The following is a 21,623-nucleotide window of genomic DNA, read 5'->3' on the forward strand; positions in this document are numbered from 1 at the left end:
TTTCTCCAAGTGCCCAACACCGAGGCTTTGACCTTCTAATGCACACACGAAACAACTGAAATGGAATCGATTCTACACTACATATATGTGGAAAAGATATTTAATTGTAAAATAGAAAAAGTAGGCCAGAGTACAGTTTTAAGGGTAATTTTTCCGTGTACAGTATAGATAAACCAGACTTTTTGCTTAAGTTTATATAAACAATTCCATAAAAGCAGTGAACATGGAACAACAAAGCAAAGCACAAAGAGTTTTATCTTACAAAAAAACAAATCTGCACAGTAGTTCAAAATTTAATGTAACACAGCACTGAACAATCTTAAGGCAGCTCAGTCTAAGCACAGGACTAGAAGCCAGGAACTCCTGAGATCCATTCCCAGGTGACCACAGGTTCACGTGGTGTTATGCCAGTCATTTACCACTCCCTTGTGTTGCATTTATACCAGTTATAAAATTGAGACAATAACACTTACCTGCCTCAGGCAGTGCAGTAAAGGGTTCTTTAAAAGATTTTACAATGCTCTGAAGATGTAACGTGCCATATAAATTTTAAGCATAATAGATCACTGCACAGACACACACAAACACAGTATCACAGTGAGGAACAATGATGCTGGGGAGGAAGAGCATCACTACAACATAAAAAAGTTACTTGTCCAATTGCATAATTAAAATGCAAAAGTCTGTTCAGAAAAAAATGTATCACTGAAGTAATTTCAAGGTTATTGGGAAAGAGAGATCAACAGGAATATTCTAAAATAAACATTATTTGTGTTCCAGTGGAGACATTCTTTTCTATTCATTACTGAACTTTAAAATGTTTGTACAGGAAAATTGTAAGACACACGAAGTGAAGTTTCAATGCCTCCACTACCAGATTTTGCCTCTCAATATGTAAATTAAGATTCTTTTTTTGTTCTTCTTAATTACAAATTACATTCTTCCAAGAAATATACCATCCACGATAAAACTGGCTGCTAGCTTACTTCAAATGACCTATAGGCTAAACATTTTTCTCATAATTTTTCTCATCTTTGCTGAAAAATACCTATGCAAGATGTACGTGTAGAAATTATAAAAACATGCAGCATATGTACAAACTGAAAAGTTTAAAAAATATTAGCTTCATATACATGTAAATCTACTTGGATATATCTGAAATTAAATATAAAAATTTCACCACCTAAAATAAAAAAAAACCAAAAATGGTTTTCAGAGAATCTGAGACAACTACTTAAAGCTGTACAAAGATTTCCACCTGGAAATGTCTTATTCAGAGAAGTTGTTTGAGTTGTTATCATGTAGAAATAACTGTTATTTAATTTTGTCACATAATCGATTTTCAAGTTGTCAGCTTAAATCAACATCACCCTTAAAACTGTTCTGTTTTTCAGAAGTTAGATTCATACTAAAATCAAAAATTTCACAAAAACATTGGCTTTTCGTGTTTCTGGATCCCTTCAAAAAGATTTATCAACTCATTTTGAAACTGTAAAAAAACCAACTATTTACAGTATTTCATTTTAAATACTTTTCACAATTTCTAAATTCAGAGTTTTTATGTTACAAGAAATTAATCAGAGCTCACGGCTTAAGTCCAGTTATCAACTTGTAGCATCTTCTCTATCATGAAATCCCGTGTCTGTACCTATACAGTGTACAGTTCAAGATTGTACTGCAGGTTTTTGAAAGTAACAGGCTTTGCAGTGTGTTCATTTTTTATTAAACAGCTTCTTTATTAGTCTGGAGGCGGTTCATTGCCTCTAACTTCTGCCGATAGGCCTCTGCTTCTTGTTCCTTCTTTAGAAGCTGCTGACGGTATTTTTGTGCTTCTCTGTTTGCCTCATCCAGCTGTTTCTGAAGAGTTTCTCTTTCCTATTAGAAACAGAACCAGCAATACTTTGTCAAATAAGTATCAAATACAAGTTAAAAAGGCAAATACTTTTCCTTTACATGCAGCTCAAGTGCTAGGGTATCATGTAGGAACTGTTCAGTTCTTACTCAGGCAGACCTGCATGAATGCTGCTGTGCAAATCAGACACGAATTGTAACACCAGACAACTCCCCACAATAAGGCTTTGGAATGTGGATACAGTAAACCTGAGTCTATTGAGCTGCAAAGGTACCATGCAAGTCTTCCATCAAAAAAGAGCTACATAAAAAAAGTGGAAGCATGGTGATTAAATATTTGCAAAATATATTAACATTTCTCCAATGATTCAATTCCCTTTGTTATTTTTTAAAATTGGAATCCCATCTAACAGGATTGTCCCTTGTTGTTTTATTTCTAATCAGATAACATAATTAAAAACTGCAACCTAACAGTTGTTCGTGCTGGAGAGTGTCAGCTGCTCACTGACCAAAATACACATCTCACTGGTCTCTAAATAATGATTGATACAATGCAATCCAGAGTTAGAATTACATTCCCAAGGACACCTCACCCTTATGAATTAACAGGCATTTAGCCAGATAAGCTTTTCCAATTCAAATGCAGTAACTGAAAAAATCCTTACTGAAGTAATTGCAGAAGTTGTGTGTACAAGTTTGTTGGGGATGGGTATAAAATGGTTTCCAAGCAAAATCATATAGGAAATGCCACTTCCTCTGAAGCTGCCTTAGGAACTAAGGAAAATGCATTTCCATCTCCAGTGATGTTGGTACTTTCATTTTGTCTGATGCTGCACTGAGCCCAAAAGAAAAAGCAATTTGCATGGGAAATAGCTTTGTTTTGATCTTCAACCAAATACCATTTCATTAAAGTGCATCATACTTTATGAGTAAGGTAGTATTAGATTTAAAATCATTCTTTTCACTGTAGTTGTTAAATAGGAGCAGGAAGAAAGGTTGTCAGAAGCAAGCCATCTCCCAGAAAAATAAAACTTATCAAAAAACTCAGGTCCAGTGAAAATAAGTTGCCTTTTCAGCTTATTCCCATCCCAGCAGTTCAGTGTCACATTCCCACTTAATACCTGAAACAGTTGTTAGAAGTTTCACTCCCCCCACACTCCCATATCAGCGTCCCTATTCTTCATCTCTGATGCACTCACATATTTTCATGGTCAGAAAAATACAAAATACTCTGCCTCCCTTCAACTTGCTACTGTTCTCAGTACTTGTCACAGTCACATTTAGCAGTCACATGCTGTGCTGAATGTGCTGAAATATAATGACACAGGTGATCAGATCATTCCTAACAGCAGCACCTGTACAGCAAAAACAACAGGTGAAGGAGAGATGTTATTAACAGGTTATAAAGGCTGGCTAGAATACAGAACAGTAAGTGCAACTTCATTTTCCATAGGGCTTTAAGAGCTGAAGGCAACAAGCTGGGATTTGCTTCATTTTTGAAGCATATGCTAATCAATGAGAGCTCGTCTGATCTTCCTTACTTTATTTGAAAAGGAAGTTCAGCTTCCACCTCTGAAAATTTGCATTCTGCTTTTTAAGCAACTCTGTGGGGGATCAATCCATGTAGCAACTAGACCGGCAGATGCCAAATGAACAGTAGAGCCTACACCTCAAAGGACCTGAAACACACCAACCGTGTTCCAGCACCAGTCCAACCAAAATGCATAACTTATGCTACTGCTGTAAGTTAAGTTATCCCTGTAGTATGAGGGGAGCCAACAGCTTACATAAAACAGCCTCGTGGAACAGAGTGTTGGTGCAAAGAGCTACAAGACAGTTCTCAGAGAAGCAGTCAAAACAGCTGATCCTGCTCCACGTGGAAAGCAGCCTTTTGCGGGCTGGGATATACTGAGCTGGGCATTATTTATCCCATGAATTTGTCTCTTAAAAACCATCAGAAATGTAATACTGCCAAGAAGCAAAGCTGCTTTATCTACTGGGCTGCAGAAGAATAAGAACCATTGGTAGCTCACCAGCCAGCAGTTCTGTGGTGCATTACAAACAGCCATCCCTGCTACAGAGTGTGTGCACACTGCCAAAATTTGGGGGTGGAATCACTGCTATGGAGTGTGTGCACACTGCCAACACTTGGGGCTGCAGAGGTTCTCAGACCACATCTTAAGAGTATTTCCCACAGAAGACAGAACTAGAGCTGTGTACCCACAAGTAGTATAGCATATTAACGACTGGATAAGAAAAGAAGGAAAAAATCCCAGTCTCAGTAGCAAGGCCAAGATAAAACCAGTATCTACTAGGCAGACTAGCAATTCAAAGCATGTAGATTAGTCCAGCAGCAAACACGTGTACCTTTTATACTGTCCCAACACAAACAGAATGAGTGAAGGAACTGAGGCCAAGTATATTATGTGACGGCAGTGGAAAGAACCCAAAGCTTGTGGAGGAGCAATTATCTACAGCGGACTCAGTGCAGAGTGGTTCCTTAACTTTGTCATCTAGAATAGACAGGACTGTATCTGATGTTAGTTTAATCAAACCCAGACAGTGTTCTTGGAACATTCTTTAGAACACAATTCTAAAGATCTGAAAGTCCTTTTGTATCATATAAACACCTACCCAGGTAAAAATCAAATTAGAGGATGCTCAGTGCCCTTAGGAAATCTTCCATTTTATCTGGGAATTTTCTTCATTACATGTAACTTTCCGTAACAGTCTAAATATTGACAACGGGAAAGCCCACAACTAAAATAACCAAACCACTCTTTTGAACAACATACAAAAACAGGGATATGAATTCACTAAGAGAATTAGTTTACAATTATGATTATTTTTTTTAGTCTAATGGAATGATTGTCCTGGTTCTAATGCGTGTGTGTCACCTTTCAAACATGCATCACGGGAAAAACAGTCAAATGAAAGAATGAAAGTAAAAATCACTGTACATTAATGAATTATGCATGAAATGAAAAACAGAGTATCTGTGTGACAGGGTTTTTTTTGCTGCCATCCTATGTTTAAAATATCCAACTGCTTAGAAAAACTATCACTCTTCAAAATGAACCAAAATGTTTGAACTTAACAGACCCAGAATAGAGATTTTAAAAACTACTACAGCTTTAGTCGTTTCACAATACTTTCACAGGAAAATTTGTTACTTCACATGAATGGGAGGATTTTCAACTAACAAAAACTTTGAAACTACAGTTAACTGTTCGCACACTATGAATTTAAAACAGCTGAAGGAAGGATTCAGCTTTGAATCAACTCTTTATAATGAAATTATGAATCAGGTTGAGGCAAAGAAACCAAACAATTAAGGTTTTCTTTATTTCTATATTTAAAAATATTTTAAAAATAATTTAACGAGGAGAGGGGTCCCACTCTCCTCAAATTCAAGTATCTACCACTGTCTGTGACAAAGAAATTTGGAGCAAATTCATGTGCCCTTCTTTCATGTCGCTGCTACCAAAGCAAGGTAGCACCGTACCTCTGTGAACCACAGTAAGGTGCCTAAAGTCAACTGGCTCCACACAGAAGTAGAGGTCTGCAATTCCAGTTGTACAGGCAGGGACAGGTCAGTCATCAAAATTTGCACTTTAACAAGCAAAATAACTCATTTAAACCAACTTCTTTCTATATTTGAGAAATGTGTTCAACATATAAAATTGCACCTGGTAATCCCCTGAAAAGAATTATTGGTACTGCTATACCAACTATCTCTAATTAGGAATAGATCAATTTATTCCTTAACCAATCTGGATTTTTTTAAATTCACCTAACCGAATTATTAAATACTTAAGGAAACATAATTTCCTTTACGAATAATTCAGGCAGATTTTTAAAAGTGTGAACAAAAAATTGCTTTTATTGTAACAGTCATACACTTTAAAAAATGCAGCAAGAAAATTTCAACTGTCAGGATAATCTGTAATGACCACAAACCTACAGAGGCCAAAAGTATTTGATGTGACAACTTAGGGACAGGGAAAGCAAGAGATGAGAGGTGGTAATTATTGTTATTAGATATGGATAACATACAGTACATACTGTACAACAAAAACTATTCAATTAGGCACAATTTGATAATATGAACAGAAGTTGGAGACTACAATGTTAGATAAATGAAATATCATGGAGTTGACAAAATGATGACTTACAGTCTAGTCAAAGCAGACAGCAATTTTCATAACCTTTTGACTGAAACTGGTCAGCACAGTTAGAAGTAACAGGAGAAGGAATGAGATGGTTGACCTATTGTGGCTCATATAAAAAAGGCTCCATTTTTAAATTGAACAGCTACAGCTATTTGTCATATAAAAGTAAAAGCACTCCCAACATTTGTAGGTCTTTTGCACTATAGTTTCAAAAAAAACTGGATAGTGCAAAGTTGTGTAATAGTAAATTGCTTTGGAATTTAAAAAAAAAGGCAGGGGACGACATACAGATAAAAACAGACAAACACAGAATCTTACTGTTTCACACTTCCATCAACAGTTATCTAGATATCATGAATGGAAAGGAAACATTGCTAAAAATATGATCTCACAATCAGAACAAGCATGTGGCTGTAACAGAAAGATGAGGGTACAGTCCTCTCATTCATCCCCAGCGGAAAGAGTCAAGTCACTCGATAATATATCGGTGCTCAATTTTAAAAACTAGCCAGTGACCTTAGAGGAAAAACAAAAAAAAATTATGTTATCATATACTTAAACAAGTGTCACTTCGACATGCATGACCACAGGATGAAGCAAACGGTCCTCCTGTTTTCTTTTTACACTTTGTACACGATGACTTTCAGTAACAGGAGAGACTGAACAAGTTACTGTTTCACACACTTCATCCTGTGGTAACACAGAAATTAACCTGAACCACAACCAGATAACTCAGTGCTGAGCACTGTTTAACACAGATCATGTAATATACTCCTTACTTCTATTTCTGCAGACTCCACACGATTTTCAACAATCTCAATGCACTGTCTCTTCACTGGCGGTTCTTCACTTATCACAGTTTCTTCAGCAATGTCTGTTGCTGGCACTGTTAATACTGAAAACATATTTGTACATGTAAATACATTCACTTCAAACAACATCACTACATAAAACTCATGTTACTTAAGTCATTTTATTAGCGGCAATAAAATGCAGAGACTTATCCTTTTGAAAACACAGCTATATAATAAAGTACATTATAAAATCAGTGTGGTGAAAATTTACTAAAATTTTAGCTGCTGGTACACTACTAAAGAATTTTAAAATTCCTCATTACTGAGGTCTACAGTCTCCAGTGTACAACTCTTCAAGCTTCACACTGGCAGCCCTTATGAAGAAACCAGAGGAGGAATCATTTTTATCTAAGTAGTGGTGGCAAAGAAATCACCCTAAACATACACATTGCAGAATAGCACTTATCATACTAGCAGCTTCTACAGAGTACATATGGCCCAACAGGAACATTTGTGTCACCCTGGCTTTCACTGGTTCTGTCACTGTTGCTCTTAACAGGACAAATGTCAAGTTTTAAAACACACTCTACGGGACTTGCACAGTTTGCTTCGTGCATCAGATTTCTAAATCCAAGCCTCACCTCCCCACAGTATTTCTGGCAAGGCAGCATGAGGACTGGAAGAAGGCTTTATTTTACTCCACCTTCTAGTTTTCATAAGTTGGCGAGAATCAAACTTACTGAAGGCAAAGTAAGGAGTTATCACTTTTTTCGTAAGTGTCCCATTTCCCCTCCATCCAGTTTAGTAATTCTTCCATTCTCTCTCCCAGTGCAGAGACTCAGCTGACATTTGTTAACCCACTGAACTGCAGTAGCTCACGTTTGAGTCTTCTGTAGTACAAGAATTATTTGATGTACACAAAATTGTCCAAGCTATTTCCACCTAACAAGTCATTATTATTAGTGTAACCAAAAGAGTTCCTCAAGCTGGAATCATACAAGTCTGCACTCACCTTGCTGCCCGTCTGGCATGGTCACAATGATGGGTTGCCCTATTCCACTGGTTGGAATGGAATGCAGGTTACCCAGCTGAATGCCATCTGTAACTATAGTAATAACCTGCTGACCTCCAGAACTGACAACTTGCTGAATGGCCCCATCCACGGACTCTGCAGTCACAACTTCTTCTGTGGCCACAACTATCAACAGATTAGTGAAGAAATTAAGTCAGTTTATAAATTAAACTTTATAATTTTAAATGCATTTTGGTACATCTGAGAAAAAATTTCTTCCAGAACTTTTAAAATTTGACACTTCCCCCCCAAGTAATATATTACTGCATATTATATTTTAATAGAAATCTTTCATCAGGTCAACATAAAGCACTCACATTTTGAAAAATACATGCAACACCTTCCTGGTCTACCTTGCTTAATATAATATTTTTTTTTAGCATTTTGCTAATAGATATACCCCACCCAAAACTGAAGCTTTGGGTTCAGTATTAACATGGCAACAAGAAGAGCTACTTTTAAGAACACAAATAACTTTTAATTACAAATAAATAAGCTGGACTAAGTTACACTAAGAGTGGAATTAAAAAAAAAAATGAAACTTGAAGTTCTACCTTGAAACTACTTCTCAACCAATGCCTTGCCACCTGTACATCAGGACCCAGTACAGATTTTTTGCTTAACATAATGGTTTTTAAGATGGTAAAAAACCAAAGGACCTCTACAGAATCTCAGAGCTTTGTCTGTACTACATGAGTACTTCAAACACACCCACAACTTTATTACACAAAGTATGAAACAAGACTAAAGCTGACATTTTTATATATTTGAAGAAGAAAGATAAAGCTTGAAAAGTAAACCAAACATTGCATGTGTATAATTTTATAGGTAAAAAATTCCAGCTCAACTATCTATTTCAAATTCATGATTTGACAATGAATACAGAACAGGGAACTCTCCCAGTTCTATAAAAGAAAGTAAGAGAAGGAAAGGCTGCATTCAGAACTACAACACAAACCACAGCTTGCACACTACGCTGCAACTCGGGTCTTGTGCTACCACCCTTATTTTTTAAAACAAAAAGATACTGAGACAAAGAGCAAGATCACTCGTAGCACAATCAAAGAAATTCAAGCACACTAACTCTGTATTTTATTTTCAATTTGTCAGGGTAAAAGCAAAGCCTTTGATTAAAATAACAGACATTAGAGTGCTTTCTATCTACAGAGATGAAATTAAAACCCTATAGACCTGTGTTGTGATGTTCAAGATGAGAGAAGGCAGATAAAACCCTGAAGCTTTCATCTTTAAAGTTAATTACAATATAACATACACAGAAAAAATCATTCTGTAGTTTAAATAATGACTGCAGTCATTGTCTTCTGAGGATCTTTATGTTCAGAGATTACTGTCCTATAGCACTGCTTAAATATTCACAGAGTGTTTATTCAGTAAACCAAAACAGCAAGTCCCTCATGAATAAGTGGTGTTGTACTGAACTTGATTTGGCTTCCTAGCACAGGCTCAGCAGTAAGAAAGAGCACTGTCACACAAAAGTCCCAGTTGCAAGTGCCAATACTAGGTGCTGTGGCAAACAGCTTTGATCTTTTTCAGTTTCAAATTCAGTGTTGGGGTTTTAGTTCTGGAAGGAAACATTGCAAGGACTTTTTCAAACCTTGAAAGAAAAGTGGAGATTTTGTCTAAAGATAAGCTACTCTACATAAAAGAAAAACAGCCCCATAAATATGGTCATTATTCATTCCTTGCTCTCCTTTTGTACCTATATCTGGATAAGTATTATTTACTGTGCCACAGGAATGCTGAATTTTATGTACTTTTTATTATTAAATTAGGTTAAATGCTTTCTAACCTGGTGTTTCCGAAGAATTAGACAGTGGAGCCGATGCTTCTGCTAAAGCTGCCAACGTGGCTAATACTGATGTTGATGAATTTCCAAACTGTACAGCAGACACTCCTGTTTCATCTAGTAGGATGAAAAAAAAGTTAGCTGATAAATTTAAAACCAGTGAAGTCCCTTTTTCCATTATTATTGCACTGAAGCTTCTAGCACACACCTCATTTTCAGCAGCACTCTGCTGAACCTAGGTGCTATTCTGAAGCTGAGTTTGTTAGGCAAGTAGAACTTCTGATAATTTAGCTCTGTGAAGATTGCTGTTTTAGGCAGATACATATTTGCAACACATAAAAAACACTGAAGAGGAACATGGTAACTTATTCTTACCACCATTTTTCCTCAAAGCTTATCATAAGTGTGAAAATCAAAGCATAAAATCCCAGGGGCTATCCCATAGGCATCTGAATACCTGTTCCACTGGATGCATATGCAGAAGATACCAGACCTGTTAGGTTCACCACCCCTCCAGGTCCAATGATGAACTGTGGTGTTGCCGCGTGTATCGTCAGGGTGTCCGGGCTCTCCGGGTTTGTGTTGATTTGGTTCTGCATTGCAATCTAGGAGATAAAGGCAATCATATCATTCCAACTGCAGGCATAAAGAAGTTATTTACCTTCTGTAAGAGCTAGAATTATTGCACATTCCATAAAAACAGAGAGATGTCCCTCAATATACTCATGCAATACACACACATCCATGTCACGTCTCCAAGAACATACACTTTTTCTTGACAGAAATCGAAAGACAAAAAGTGTAACAACACACCACTACTTCTCCCTACCATTTACTGTAAATAAAGAGGACCACATAAAGACAAGGCCCTTTTGCAGATATGCAAGCTCACATATCTAAAACAGAAGCCCGAAGAACCAAGACTGATGGGGCAGACACAGGTCATGAAAATCTGCTCTGACAGCTTAGCAATTGCTCTGAAACGTATACGGCAGTGTCCTTTTTGTCTTTCTTTGAATTATTATTAACTTCTCTTTACTATACCCTTTCTGCAATGAAGAGCAGGCTTAAGTGACAGACCAGAAGTTCAGACAGTTAAAGATGTAGGGAAGCAACAGATTTATACAGTGGCATAATGGTATTTTTCATTTGCTTTCTATTATTTTCTCAGTAACGCTTATCACTTATTTTGCTTTTAACAATAGTACTGAACAGTGAGCACACGTTTCCATGGAAGTATCTATTATAATCCTGAATACAATCACTTCTCCAACAATTCAATCTTAGCTTTTCTACTTCTGGAAAAAGTGTCATCTCTTCTCTCCTGTCTTGATCTCAAATTGTTAGGAAATTAATATCCACATAGGAAGATAAATGAACACTAGGGTATAGTCAAAATATTCTGTCAGAGTAGGGAGTTCATTTTTTACACCTCAGTTGTGAAGAGTCCACCTAGTTCTGTGTATTACAACCCTGAAATGTAAGAAAATAAAGGATACATATCCTTGATTTTGTAGGTGATGAAAATGTTCTTCAGCCAAGTAACATTTACTGACATTATTCTCATCTCCATGTACTGAAGTAGAGTTTGGCATTATCAGTCATTATGTAGTGTCTCAACTGCTATATTAAAGCTTAGTTTATGACATATGTAATCAAGTACAGGAATCAAAAGTTACCTGTAATATTTCTGCAATGTCTTCATTCCCATTGTCTACTGCAATATCTAATGCTGTTTTGCAAAATTTACTCTGAGCATGAACATCTGCTCCATATTTTATCAAGAGTTCTACAACTTCTTGGTGGTGATGCTCAGCAGCCCAGTGAAGTGCAGTCATTTTGAGCATGTCCTTCGCATTGACATCAGCACCATGCTACAAACAAGATCATTGCATAAACTATGTCATTAGAAGTATCTGAAAAGAATGAAGCCCAAAATTGTCTTTCTCCACCAGGAATGCCTTGTCATCTTACATTTATAAATTTATTGAAAGTACTTCAACCTAACTACCAAATAAAGTATTTACTTCAAAGGATTAAAGATTCCCTAAAACATATCTCAGTTCTAAAATTTCTTACTAAACACAATGTCAAATTCGGGAGTAGACTTATTTTGAAACAGCAGTAAATAATTCACCTGAAATCATCATGACTTTAATGCTAAAATAAATTACAGCTTAACAGAAAAACAAAGCTCCCAATGCACACAGTATAACTGTTCATGTAATTTTAATCTTGGTTTCATGACTAAAAGAAAATTGTAAATATCGGATTGTTAACCATTGCAATATTCCCATTTCAGACTTGTTTCAGCAGTTCTCACCTTAAGTAAGACTTCTACTATGCTGGCATGGCCTTCTGATGCTGCCATGTGTAAAGGAGTTCTGTCCACTTTGGTTCTGGCATCCCGACTCACACCCGCTCGCAGCAACACCTCTGTGGTTGAGTAGTGCCCATACTGTGCTGCCAGATGAAGTGGAGATGTTCCCAGCTGGAGTGCAACAGAAAATGTGGAGTTTTAACAGATATCAGTATGAAGTACTACTTCTTATTCTGGAGCTATCGAACCCAGGTATCAAACCACCACTTCAAAATCATTCTCCCTTGCAGTCTCAAGGAAAGGAGTTGTTGAGGCTTTTACAGAATATGAAGAGGAAGAGGGAAAGTTTGTTCTTGTTTTCCTTTTTCTGTGTTTTTTCTGTCTTTATGAAGTGTAACATTTCAAGGGGCTTAATCCCATTTTTGATGTTGGTCAACACACCATACCAACATTGGAAGGGACCTTTGGAAGTCACTTAAGTCCAATCTCCTGCTCAAAACAGAGTTAATTTGAAAGTTAGGTCACTAAGCAGATTAAGGTTCTTAAGAGCTTATAAATACCCTGGGAATTTTAGGTACCTGACCTCCCTATACAACCTCTTCAATAATATGCACCTCTGAAAGACAACTCAGAGCTCCTGTATCAGGGAACTCTCAGCTGCACACATTAAGCAGTTGGCACTGCTTTCATAATTCAGACCTCCTACTATACTAAAGGCATAAATACAATAACTAGGAAGATGATTATTGCTTTCTTCCATTAACAACTCCAAAGTTCATCTTAAAAGTCACCAGAATGAGCTCATTCACAGTCTGTTACTAAAATCAGTAGGAGGTCATATGAAGAAACAGGCACTTTTAATTTCTAATTAGACATTAGATGATGTGACGGTAGAATTGCAAGAAGAATTGCAATGTAAATGCTTAATTGTAACAATACTATTTTCTTCTTCACATGAGAAAAGTAAGATGATCTACCAAACACTGCAAAAGTTTTCATTACCCAGTCTGTGGTAAAAGGTGCTCCATTTGCCATCAAAATGCGAACTTCGTCATCTTGACCTGCTCGTGCAGCTTCTAAAAGTTTCTTTCCCAAATCTACTAGTGACATCTAGTGAAGGACAGAAAGGAATATAAAGGCAAAACAAAAACATTAATACTACTTTAAGTACCTACATGCTGCCTTTTTTTTGTCAATTATTATTTCTGAGCTACTCTAAAAAGTTCAAAAATTGGAGCTGGCATTTTAGCCATGAGAACAAGCTTTGTTGATCACAGTAAGCAGCTTCATTTTAGAATTACTGTAGCCAGCCAAACAGAACTGATACTGGGGTGGAGATTTCAGTATTACAATGCTGTAACCACAGCAGCTGTGAAGTTAAACAAATTTTAAACTGAACTGGATGCACGTTTCTTATAGCAGAAGGTGGTTTAGAAGCTCTCACCTGATTCTGTAACCTTCTGCAGCTTTGTCCAGCTTTCAATGGTACAACATCGTGGCTGCCATGTCACACATCCACCCACCCAAAACGCCCACGTGCATTTAAGAGGTACCACTATGTAAACACACTGTGATAGATGTGAAACACAACACCTTCCTGACATCCTGCCCATCACTATTTTTGTTCGCCCTAAAGTATAATTTCTGTATTCCCAGCTGCAAAATGACAAACAAGCATATTATTGTACTACATACACCAGATGTATGAAGTGTTTGCCTGAAGACAAGTATTACTACCTGCTTCAACTGCCCAGTTACCAAGCAAAGTTTTGAGACAAGACTGAGATACCAACTGAAAAACCTTCCCATCGTGATTAGGTACCATCCTTCACAGCCAAGTTCCATATAATACAGAGCATGCAAAATACAGGTAGATAAATGCCACCTATCTGTTTCTGTTGCAAAGATTTCCTAGAAATACACCTTTTTAAACCCACTCTATTTCATACTTGCTACTAAATTTGTTCAATAAAAAAAAAATCTGAACTAAACCATAATACGTGTTGCTAACCAAGACATATCATTACCATTTTATTCCTATAGCTATGTTTTCCACTACCAAGTTGCTAAGAATGGAATTGATTTCATCAGTTTAGTTTCCAGTCACATGCAAAGTAAAGTCTGTATTACTCATAACAGCAGTTGCAAGGCCACGCAGCCAATTTCCTACACAAAGTTAGAGTTTATCACTTCAGGAAAGAAATCCTCTTAAACATACACATCTATCACAAAAATAACGTATTTAAAAATTTCTCTGTCCCTGGCTCAACTGGCAAACCCTGTGTGGTCTACTGCTCAATAAACTGAAAGCTACGGACTGGACATTGGAAAAAATTAGAAAGGAAGACCAAAATACTGCAAATGGAGAATTCCAACATGTATCAGTAGGGCCACGAACCAGAGCGGATTACACCTCTTTGTCTACAGAAGTGACAGCAGGCAGCAACATCCCTTTCACCAAAATACACCACTTATGTCCACCCTTCTAGTGCACATGGACATGCTGATTTGTCTCCAGTCAGAAAAGGGAAGAGAAACAGGAAGGTGGCAGGACAGGACAAATACTGACAATGGGAAAAGGAATGAGAAACAGATGCAGAGGAAGGGACAACTGCTGTTGAAGAGCAGAAGAGAAAATCTAGGAAAGATCCTAAGGAAGGAAAAAGAGAAAATCTATCATCCCTGTTACAGAGAGACACTGGGAGTAATGATATAAACTAACAACAGGATAGAGATGGTATTTGACAAGTGCAGCAGTGAAATGAAGGAATATAGCACTCCCTTTATATAGTGCTTTCTTTTTTTCCCAATTGAGGACTGCAATTTAAGAAGGAAAAGAGCACATGCAGACACACATACTTTTTCTGGTGGTCTAATACCACCACATCAATGTCCTCAGAAGCAAAAGGAAAGCTGGAACTGAATGCAAAATACTGAAGTTATGAACTAGTTCAGAAAGACAACTATCCATTTTCCATGTATTTATTTTTGTTTTAAACAGCAAAGGAACTAATAAAATCTCCTTTTGGAACTGCAGAATAACTGAGGCTGGAGGGGACCCTGAGCTGGCTCAAGGCTTGGTCCTGTTGAGTTTTGAATGTCTCTCTATGGATGAACATCCCACCACTTCTTCAGCCTCATTCCAGTGTCCATCCACACTCACAGCAAGAGCTGCCTTCAGTGTACACCTTTCTGTCTCCACTAACCAAAAACACAGTCACAATAACAAGCCTATACTTGATGTCTATTAGACAACAAAAATAGATGATTTAAATTACAGTCCATACATTTAATAACACAACTATTCAGAATGCACTGACCACACCTGTACAACCGTGAAACAACCTGCCAAGTTGTTATAAAAACCCTATGTTGCAAAAATCAAGCCACCAAAAAGAAAATCAATTATGATGGCCTGCAAAATACAACTCATTCCCAAGAGATGTCAGGGAAAAACTGCAGCCTGAGACCAACACCTTTTCAGAGCCTCTCTGAACAATTACTGTTGAACACACTGTCAGTGTCAGTACACCAGTTCTCATCTCAATGTAAAACTAAACAGCCTTGTACTACACTCAATAAGAAAAGTTCTAATCAAGGAAAAAGAGAAATCTTCATTACCACCTATTACTTGCATTAACCAACACTCTCTCAGTTGATATACAGTGCTTGTATTTTAAACAAGCACAAAGCACCCCCAAAGTTTGTATATGCTTCATGATGCAGAATTTGAACTTCAGTTAAAATGATACGAATTTATTTTAAAAATGAATTAAGTTGCAGTTCTCACGGGGTACTTGGAAGCGTGCTTGGGCCATCTAGTGGAAGAAAGATAAATTACACTGTTCAACTAAAAATAAAAATCCCATTATGTCACTAATGCACTAACAGCAAACGAAGAGGCCTTTCCAACAAAACCCATGGACACTTAGTCACTTTTAACCAATGCATTCTCAAAATTTCCCAGGAGTAGTCAGCCCAAAGCTCATTTCGATTTGGCAGACTGTTCCAAGAACCAGTACCGTGAGGTCATCAAACCCCTCTGTAACACACCCCACACTCCTGCACTGCTATGGCTGCAACGTACCAAGAAGGGTCTGCAGTGGGAGAATTTCCTGTTCCAGGAAAAATTGTTGAGCTGCTCTCTTGAGATCATTTAGTAACACTACAATAGTGCAGTGATGCTATCACAAGCAAAGTTCTATATATGTAATACAACAATATATTTAAAATTTAAATGAGATGACCATTTCAAAGCAGGACTCTGCTGCTACTCCAGTGTGTTACAATCAACTCTACTGAACTGTCTTAGAGGGTTCTCTTTCCTGTGTTTCCATCAAGCCTGGCCGGCATGACAGCTGTGTAACACTTTACATGAGGACTCTTTCAGAGAATAAAAACATCACTGGCTCTGAAATAGTCTTGAGACTGTTACAGTGATTCTTATGGCGATCTTATTGTGTTTTCAGACTTCTAACAGCTCCTACACAATTGTGTGAACAGAGGGTTTTGTCTAAAACTGAGTAAATAGGGAAGAGCTTCTGCTGGGTTTGGACTTCTTTGGACCTCCTGAACTTCCACATTTCACTACTGTGATGCATTCTGTACAGTATGGTTAGCCAGATGCCACAAATAACTGGTAATTAATACTTATATCAAAGTATTATTGCTATTTTACTTCAGTACAATAGAAAATCATACTATTTTGCATCCATCTTAGATTTAAGTTTTTATACATTCTATAAAACCCTGAAGATCATGCTGTGACCAGAGGGGTATATAATAGCACTCAGCAGGAGTATAAGTGGATCTGTGTGTGAAATGGGCTCCATGGGGAGCAAGTGGAGCTGAAAAATATTCAGCTTGGGACACCTGGACTATCACACCACAGTCTATAGACAACAGAGCAGCAGAATCTGCAGGCCAAAGAAAAATTAAGTTTGGCTTAAAATGTTGCAGCATCTTTCAGACTGGTGTCCTGCCACAAGGATCCTGGACCCAGCCTTGTTCCTCTTCTACCACTGAGTGCTGAGCATCAGCTGGTCAAAATCAACAGGCACAAAACAGCTGCTGCAGAACATCTGTCAACACAGAGATCCTGCAGCCGCCAGTGTGTGTACAAGGGACACTCCTGGAAGAGACATCCTTCCACTAGAGGAGCACAGACTGCTCAGTGCAACCTACCTGCCTACCTACCTAATAAGGATTTGCAATCATTCCTAAAAACTGCAGCACAAAGTTCCACTAAAGGCTAATTAAACGGGTTTCCCTCCTGAAGTGATACATGGCAGAACTGCACCTGGAAAACTGCTAAAGACCCCTCATCCCTCACATCCATTACATCTGGAAAAAGAATGCCCCTTCAGAATGTCTTTTTCTTTCCACTATTACAAAAATCAACCTACTTGCCCAGACCTGACCTTCAGGAATGCCATCATCCTACTACTTCCAACATCACACATGAACAGTAACAGCCATTTCTAGCTAATTTTATGTGCCTGTCCATACCAAGGTCAACAATATTTTGAAGCACAGCATATACCAGTTAGCATCACTGAAATACTCTGGCATGATTTTACTGTACATATCAATTAGCAGCGATTACAGCAACTTGAATGGGACAAGCTCATAAAGTTCCTGTATTGTTTCCTAAGGGAATCAAATGTATTTCGACAACGATTTCACATGTGATACTTCAAATCTAACTATAAATATCACAGGCTTAGACTATCCACATTTCTATCATGATAGTGAAAATTACACTAATTTGTTAATTGCAGTCAGCTTTAATTCCAGTGTTTTCAGCTCTCCTCTATGACTTTTTAATTAACTTCTCTCTAGTTTGTTCCAACAGCAACATGACCTTCATGTCAGACATGCACCAGATGAAAAATACCTGATCTGAGAAAAGCTTGAACATTGTTGAACAGCTTAAGGGAGAAGACAGTCAAGCCCATACTAATGCAGGTCTGTCTTCCAATTAGGTTCACACACTGATTTAAATAAGCTCTAATCAACAATGCAACTCCCTTAAATAATACAGATGGTAGAAAAGTCTTGTTCTTACAAAGGTGAGCACAAATTTGGCCATTATCTGCAACACCTAAAGAGTGTTACACAACAAGGGTGAACCACTGGCACCAAGATTTGGGTTGGCACTGCCAAAAAGCTACAAAGCTTTCACAAGTAAGTTTGGCACTGGATACCAAGAAGGTTACTTTACAGCAGCTACGATCGACACGAAGGATCTAAGTGCTTGTGATGTAGCCTTTGAACTGTACTACTGCCTTAAGAGGATGTCTCAGATTAATTGAAACTTGAAATACCGTTAAATAAGTCATCCACCTTCCAACTACAGCATCCATTATATTAGGAGGAATCTTCCTCGACAGTTTCTGTCTAGCACATAGGCCTAAAAAAACCCAACTAGAAAACAAAGTGGTTTCAGCAAAGAAAGTGGGTCACGAACAAGAGTCTCTACCTAAATGTGTGCTGATCTGCCACGTACACTCTTAACCTCACTCACACAGCAGACTGAGGTTCCCTCACAAGTACTTCTGTGGGCACACACAGCTCAACCAAACTGCTTAGTCTCAGTAATACTTCAGAAGTAATGAATAACTTAAAAGCAAATAGGCTAAAGAACGACAGGGTGTGCATTCACAACTCTAAGCACATTTAACTCTACTATGCAGCATTTCCCACTAAACATAAGCTATCTTAGTAAGCAGGTTAAAGGAAAACATACAAATGCTTCAAGAACTGTAAGCACAGACGACTTCCTACAAGGGACTTCACCAGTGCCCCACCAACGGAAACTACTTTGACTGCCAAAGGAGAACAGGAAAAAGAGGCCGCACTAAAACACCTCATCCCACGTTTATGCTCCCACCATACGCTTTATTAAGAGTCCAAAGCACGAGGTACAGACTCCGGGCGAGGGGCACTGCGGCGGGGAAGCGCTCCCGTCCCGCCCGAGCCGCCTCTCCCCAGGGCACCTTTGGCGCCAAGCTCGGGCTCGCAGCTCGGCCGCGCCGGGGGCGCCGGGCCGGGGCCCGGACCGACCACCCGCCCCCCGCGGGGCCCGGGGCCGTCCCCACGCGGCCCACACGGCGCTGCCCGGCGGGCAGAGCCGCGGGACGAGCCGGGCCCCGCTCTGCCCCTCGGCCCCCGGGCCCCTCGCCGCGGCCCCGCGGGCCGCCCAGGCCGCCGCCGCGGCCCTGCCCGCCGCCCGCGCCCCCCGCGCCGCGGGGTCCCCGGAAGGCCGGCCGGCCGCCCGCTCTCCCCGACAGGAAATCCTGGCTGGGCTGGGCGCTGCGGAGGGAGCCGCGGCGCCGGGTTCCGGGGGAAGTGGAATTATTTTTTACCAGCGAAGAGATCAACTTCCACATCCGGTAACAGGGCCCTATACAAAGGCGCAGACTGACCTGGAAAAGCTTGGCCGGCCCGGGGGGGGTGAGGGAGAGACGGGGCGCGGGGACGGGCCCTTACCGTGCTGCCGGCCCGGCCGCCGCCGCCGCGCCGACCCGGGGCTCCGCAGGCCGAGAGCCCCACACGGGAGTCCGCGCCGCGACCGGCGGAGGGACACGGCGGGCGGAGGGGAGTGGCGCGGCACCGCGCGGCGCTGTGCGGCCGCGGGCGCGCAGGCGGGCGCGAGGCGGCGCGGGGCGGCCCGGGCCGGCCCGGAGGGGCTCCGGGCACTTACCATGGGCGCGGGGATTACCTTATTAACACACACATCGAGGGGCACGGGCCGCGCGGAGGGATACGGCCTCGCCGCCGCGCGCCGCGCATGCGCGCCGCCGCGGGGAAAGGCGGGGAAGCGCGGGCTGGAGGGGCCCCGCCATGTTCCGTCCCGCCGCCCGCGCCGGGCCCGCCCTGCCCCCGCCGGGCGGGCGGCGGGACGGGGGCGGCCTCCCGAGAGGCAGCTTGAAGAATGAGGATGGGGGAGCTATCCTGAGCTCCCCTGTGCCACAGGGCGGCCGGGGTTGCGCTTCCCGCCTCACGGTTGCTGGGGCTGTGGGTGTCTTGTCTGAGCACCAGCTTCGCTGCTTTGCCTGCCCTGGGCAGGGCTTTACGTAGAATCACAGAATCAGCTTGATTGGAAAAGACCTCTGAGATCATTGAGTCCAACCTGTGAATGAACACCACCTTGTCAACTAGACCATGTCGCTGTCATGCCCAGTCTTAAACACCTCCAGGGATGGTGTCCACCACCTCCCTGGGCAGCCCATTCCAATGTTTAATCACCCCTTCTGGGAAAAAATTTTTCCTAATGTCCAACCTAAACTTCCCATGGTGCAGCTTGACTGTCATCCTGTCGTTGCCTGAGAGGAGCAGGGACTTGTGCTCCAGATCCTTCACCAGCTCTGTTGCCCTTCTCTGAACTCGCTCCAGGCACCTCAATGTCTTTCCTGAATTAAGGAGCCCAGAACTGAACACAGCACTCAAGGTGTGGCTGAGTACAGCCTTTGGATCATAGAGATAGGATTTGATAGAATGACAGCTCCAAAATGATCCTAAGACTTTGTTGCTCTGTCAGAGGTCTCTGGCCTTCAGTCCCAGGCTGGCACTGGACCTGACAGCTCAGGCCCTGAAACATTTCTCCCAGCTTTGTTTCAACAATGCAAAATGGTCGTGCTCATATTCTTCCCAAAACTATTCTTAGTCATAAATCTTCTACCACTGTGAAGTGTGAATCTCATAATCTACATCTTTCAGGACAACATACCAACGACAAAATTCCTTTCTCTTGCTTTGGAGATCATAATACCTTCTAGATAATCAGAAGAATACTTGCAGCAACTTTGTGTACTGAGCCATTATTTTTTGCTTTTGACCTACCTAACTCAGCTTTGGACAAAAATGCAGATAACCATATTCCAGGGAGCAACAATCACCTCACAAATATCCCAGAACTGGCTCCTGGAGTCACTGCTGGAATTCACTGCTTGAGTAGGCTGCACTTCCCATAGAATTCCCATGGCAGAGCAGCCCTCTGGGCTGAGCACAATGCAGGGTTCACACCCCGTGGGCTGGCAGGGCCCGCTCCGGTGCTGCAGTACCTGTGATTTGATTTGGGCTACTGGCAGGAATTCTTGTCAGCTGTTTTTCCTGGGCCTGCTCAGCCAGAGGGCGGCAGTAGAGAACAAGCCCAAACACCTCTGGGCTGCCCTTGTCACCAGGGCATGGAAACCTTAAATCCAGCCTCCAGCACATCTCTTTTTCCTTGTTGGCAAGTGTCTGTGTCTTTCAAAAAGCAATTAGCTCGTCCTCTTAAGACTTTTCATTTACACAGCAGCAGTAGATACAGAAAATGTTACAATGTGCTCACAGGACTGTGCCAACAAACAGGAACACTTGGTGGTGTTGGCTGCAGTGCTATGGGAAAGTCAAACTTTTTGTATTAATGACAGTCTTTCAATAGGGGTGAAGATTGCAGCCTACACTTAGTCCATTAGCACTGTATTTCACTTTTCATTGTTATGATATCATAATATTATAATAATCATGTCTATTTTTTTTACAGGATTCACCAAAAGTACATGTAAGAGAGAGACATTGTAGGCAAGTGGGAACACATTTCACATCTGTAAAATACCTGCTT

At 40.4% G+C, this 21,623-nt stretch overlaps 1 protein-coding gene across 6 annotated transcripts; it reads right to left on the reverse strand.

Moving 5' to 3' along the window:
• Positions 1–84: 84 nt before the first annotated feature.
• Positions 85–19,833, reverse strand: GABPB1 (GA binding protein transcription factor subunit beta 1). Of its 6 annotated transcripts, none has more exons than XM_027888976.1 (9): positions 19,740–19,833; positions 13,019–13,126; positions 12,020–12,187; positions 11,376–11,570; positions 10,154–10,301; positions 9,700–9,813; positions 7,830–8,015; positions 6,803–6,918; positions 85–1,875 (listed from the first exon to the last, which is right to left on the reverse strand). In XM_027888976.1, the coding sequence occupies exons 2-9, from the start codon at positions 13,124–13,126 to the stop codon at positions 1,723–1,725; spliced, it is 1,188 nt and encodes a 395-aa protein (XP_027744777.1). In that variant the 5' UTR covers positions 19,740–19,833; the 3' UTR covers positions 85–1,722. The 6 variants fall into 6 exon arrangements, with proteins under 6 accessions (XP_027744777.1, XP_027744781.1, XP_027744776.1 ...); XM_027888980.1 differs by lacking the exon at positions 19,740–19,833 and adding an exon at positions 19,508–19,605 and having other exon boundaries at positions 10,190–10,301; XM_027888975.1 differs by lacking the exon at positions 19,740–19,833 and adding an exon at positions 19,508–19,605.
• Positions 19,834–21,623: the final 1,790 nt, after the last annotated feature.

The sequence above is a fragment of the Empidonax traillii genome, unplaced genomic scaffold (genome assembly GCF_003031625.1).
Source record: "Empidonax traillii isolate 1590-97213 ecotype Southwest subspecies unplaced genomic scaffold, ASM303162v1 scaffold248:size1534464, whole genome shotgun sequence".
Taxonomy (NCBI): domain Eukaryota; kingdom Metazoa; phylum Chordata; class Aves; order Passeriformes; family Tyrannidae; genus Empidonax; species Empidonax traillii.